Consider the following 3,938-nt stretch of genomic DNA (forward strand, 5'->3'; position numbering starts at 1 on the left):
ATGCTACACAAAACGTGGCGTAGCTAGCCAGGAGGTAGTGAAACAGTAAAAAAAAAAAAAAAAAAAAAAAAAAAAAAAAAAAAAAAAAAATTGTTTTTTTACAGTCTCACCAATTCTGTTTCAATATGGACATTTTTGAGTCCCTTGATATTAAAATACCAAATGCAGTTATAGTGCGTGGTACACCAAAATGTGAATTAGATGAGGTTGAGGATTTTCTGCTCCAATACGGTGCAATAGAGCGCTCTGTTATGATAAACTCAACTGAAAGTGAATACCATGAAATGCTAGTTGTTGAATTTAAAACTACTTCAGCTTTTGATTTATTGGGTCCAATACTGCCATATAAATTTAAACCTTCACAAAACGAATACTGCGTTAAAAATCTGTCAAAAGTTTACGCAGCTAGTTTAGGTTGCTCCAAAACAAAGACTTACCTGGCTGACTTAAAACAAGTGGCTAAGATGTCTGGTCAAGATTTTACTGAAGTCTTACAGGAGCTGATGACCCAGATAAATGAAGCTGTCACTGAACTGTGCCCTTCCTCATCTCAGAGCTGCACTAAGGAACAGTCTACTGCACCACAGCACAAAATGGCCACCGATTCTGTTCCACCACGACTCAAAATGGCTGCCACTCCTGTACCATCCGCCCATAACATGTCTACTGCTGAACTCAATCCACCAGAAGTCCAGAGGTATGTTGTGGAGCACATAGTTAAGAGTGATGATATTGCCATACGTTCATCCCACAGACTGAGGCTGTTTTCTGGAAAAGTCCCCCGCCCACAGCATGAAGTGGACTATGATACCTGGCGCTCTGCTGTGGACCTCATCTTGAAAGACACTGCTATCTCAGAGCTCCAACGGTCCAGATTCATCCTTGACAGCCTTTTGCCACCTGCTGCAGACATTGTGAAACACCTCAGCCCAGATCTACCAGCAGAAATCTACATCCAACATCTTGATTCAGCTTATGGGACAGTACAAGACGGGGAAGAGCTCTATGTCAAATTTATGGACACTTTACAAGACTCAGGGGAAAAACCATCTGCATACCTACAGCGATTACAAGTAGCCCTGAGCCTAGCCGTAAAGCGGGGAGGAGTGAAGCAGAGCGACGTAAACAGACACCTGCTCAGTCAGTTTTGCAGAGGATGCTGGGATAATAGCCTCATCTCCGAGCTCCAGCTGAAGCAGAGAAAAGCAAACCCACCTTCTTTTGCTGAACTGTTATTGTTATTAAGAACTGAAGAAGATCGTGAAGCATGTAAAGCCCAGCGGATGAGACAACACCTCGGAACAACTAAACAAAAAGCTGCTGCTCAAGCTCAGTTTGTAGTAGAAGAAGATGGAGTTTCTGCTGCTCTATCCTCACTCACAAAACAAATAGCTGACATACAGAAACAACTTGCCGCTCTAACAGCCTCCCAGTCTGCTCAGTCCCGCCCATCGTATCCTCTAAGAGGGCCTCCAGTCCCAAAGCTGCAAACGAGACAAAGAATAGCTCCAAAAGCCCGATCATCAAGTCCAAAGCCTGGTTTCTGTTTCCGTTGTGGAGAAGATGGACACATTAAGCCACAATGTGAGAACCGTCCCAACCCAGCACTCGTTAGCTCCAAACGTAAACAGTTCAATGATAAGAAGCAAAGGTGGCAACCACAAAACCAATATTCAAATGAACATTTAAACTAACTTCAGTTCCTGTCGTGGGACATACAGGAACTGTGCAGGACCCACACTGTCCCGCCAACAAACCGAAGAAACATGCTTGCTGTGCAGAACTACAACAGCCCAGTCCAGGACCAACAACAAGGCTGCCCAAAGGACTTATTGGATCACGATGCACAGCAGAAGTGAACATTGTTGGTCACACTCACCAGTGCCTGCTCGACACCGGATCTCAGGTGACCACAATACCGGTTTCATTTTACAATCGCTATCTTCATGAACAGCCCATCAATCCATTACACAATTTGCTCCAAGTAGAAGGTGCCGCTGGTCACAATGTCCCATACCTTGGCTATGTTGAAATAACCATACAGTTTCCTAAAGAATTCATTGGTGAAGAATACAATATAGCCACACTCGCTCTAGTTGTCCCAGATGCACGACCTGATGTCCCATCTACTGTACTCGTCGGCATGAACACTCTCGAACCGCTGTATGAGCAGTACATTTCTGAACATTCCACATTCCTACCCAGTGCTCATGGTTACAGAGCTGTCTTGAAGACACTACAGTTGTCACACCAGCAGAAGGATCAAGGCAACATCGGAGTTGTGAGGCTTCTCAGCAAGACCCCAGTGCGTGTTCCGGCCGGCCGCACTATTGTCATCGAGGGCTCAGCCAAAGTCTCCTCTCCACCATCCAGCCAGAGTGTCCTCCTTCAACATCCTGCCTCCACCCTGCCCGGTGGCCTGTGTGTCAGCAGCTGTCTCATATCTCTTCCGGCTCTTCCACCATGCAAGGTCCCTGTGGTCATCACCAATGAATCACAGCAAGACACATTCATTCCACCATATAGTATCATTGCTGATTTAGAGGCATACCACTGCGTCCTCTCCGAACAGCAAGTGACCCATCTTCCAGCTGAGAAACCATCATTCAGCCTTAATATCAACTTCAGTGATTCTCCACTGTCACCGGAGTGGAAGAAGAGGGTTACTGAGAAACTGGAAGCTGTCACAGAGGTATTTTCGCAGCATGATCTGGATTTTGGATGCACAACTGCTGTTAAACACCACATTCCACTCCACGACAATACACCATTCAAACAACGTGCCCGGCCAGTCCACCCGCAGGATATCGAAGCTGTCCGCCGACATCTACGGGAGCTTTTGGAAGCCGGTGTAATACGGGAGTCGTCATCATCCTTCTCATCTCCTGTCGTGGTGGTTCGGAAAAAGAACGGCGATGTCAGACTGTGTATCGACTACCGCAAATTAAACCTCCAGACCATAAAAGACGCGTATGCTCTACCAAACCTTGAAGAATCATTTTCAGCCCTTTCTGGATCCAAGTGGTTCTCAGTGCTAGATCTGAAATCCGGTTATTACCAAATTGAAATGTCAGAGGAAGATAAGCCCAAGACTGCCTTCGTTACTCCCCTTGGGTTTTGGGAGTTTAACCGGATGCCTCAAGGTGTCACGAACGCACCGAGCACATTCCAGCGCCTAATGGAGCGGTGCATGGGAGATCTCCATCTGAAGGAGGTGCTTGTGTTTTTGGATGACCTCATCATTTATTCAGACACTTTGGAGGAGCACGAACGCCGACTACTGAGAGTCCTGGACCGGCTACGACAATACGGACTGAAGCTATCACTTGAGAAATGTAGATTCTTCCAGAAATCTGTGCGTTACTTGGGACACATTGTATCAGAGCGAGGAGTGGAAACCGACCCAGAGAAAATTGAAACCATAAAGACCTGGCCAATTCCCACCACACTCAGACAATTAAGATCATTTCTGGGCTTTCGCGGGATATTATCGCCGCTTCATCAAGGATTACGCCATCATAGCTAAGCCACTTAATAATCTCACTCGGGGTTATGCACCAGCTCGAAAATTAAAGAAACCGGGACCGAATAAAACACCGACCTACAGTCTGAGCCAACCGTTTGGAGAGCGATGGACTCCCAGCTGCCAGCTTGCCTTTGAGACCCTGATCAAGAGTCTTACCACTGCTCCAGTCCTCGGGTTTGCAGACTCCTCACGCCCCTACATCCTCCACACTGATGCCAGTGTGACTGGGTTAGGAGCTGCATTATACCAGGAGCAAGAGGGGAAGCTGAGGGTCATCGCCTATGCCAGCCGAGGGTTATCGCAGAGTGAGAGCCATTACCCAGCCCATAAACTGGAATTTCTTGCCCTTAAATGGAGCGTGACGGAGAAGTTCCAAGACTATTTGTACGGAGCAGAGTTCACTGTGGTTACG

At 46.8% G+C, this 3,938-nt stretch overlaps 1 protein-coding gene across 1 annotated transcript; it reads left to right on the forward strand.

The window, feature by feature from the left end:
• The first annotated feature begins 62 nt into the window (after positions 1-62).
• LOC129411042 (uncharacterized) lies at positions 63-3,497 on the forward strand. Its single transcript, XM_055160621.1, has one exon. The coding sequence runs from the start codon at positions 126-128 to the stop codon at positions 1,692-1,694; it is 1,569 nt and encodes a 522-aa protein (XP_055016596.1). The 5' UTR covers positions 63-125; the 3' UTR covers positions 1,695-3,497.
• Positions 3,498-3,938: the final 441 nt, after the last annotated feature.

The sequence above is a fragment of the Boleophthalmus pectinirostris genome, unplaced genomic scaffold (assembly GCF_026225935.1).
Source record: "Boleophthalmus pectinirostris isolate CB_2022bp ecotype Guang Dong unplaced genomic scaffold, ASM2622593v1 HiC_scaffold_3, whole genome shotgun sequence".
Lineage (NCBI taxonomy): Eukaryota > Metazoa > Chordata > Actinopteri > Gobiiformes > Gobiidae > Boleophthalmus > Boleophthalmus pectinirostris.

Excerpts from the sequence above, each read along its gene's own strand:
- LOC129411042 (XM_055160621.1), top strand. The coding sequence starts at position 126 with ATGGACATTTTTGAGTCCCTTGATATTAAAATACCAAATGCAGTTATA.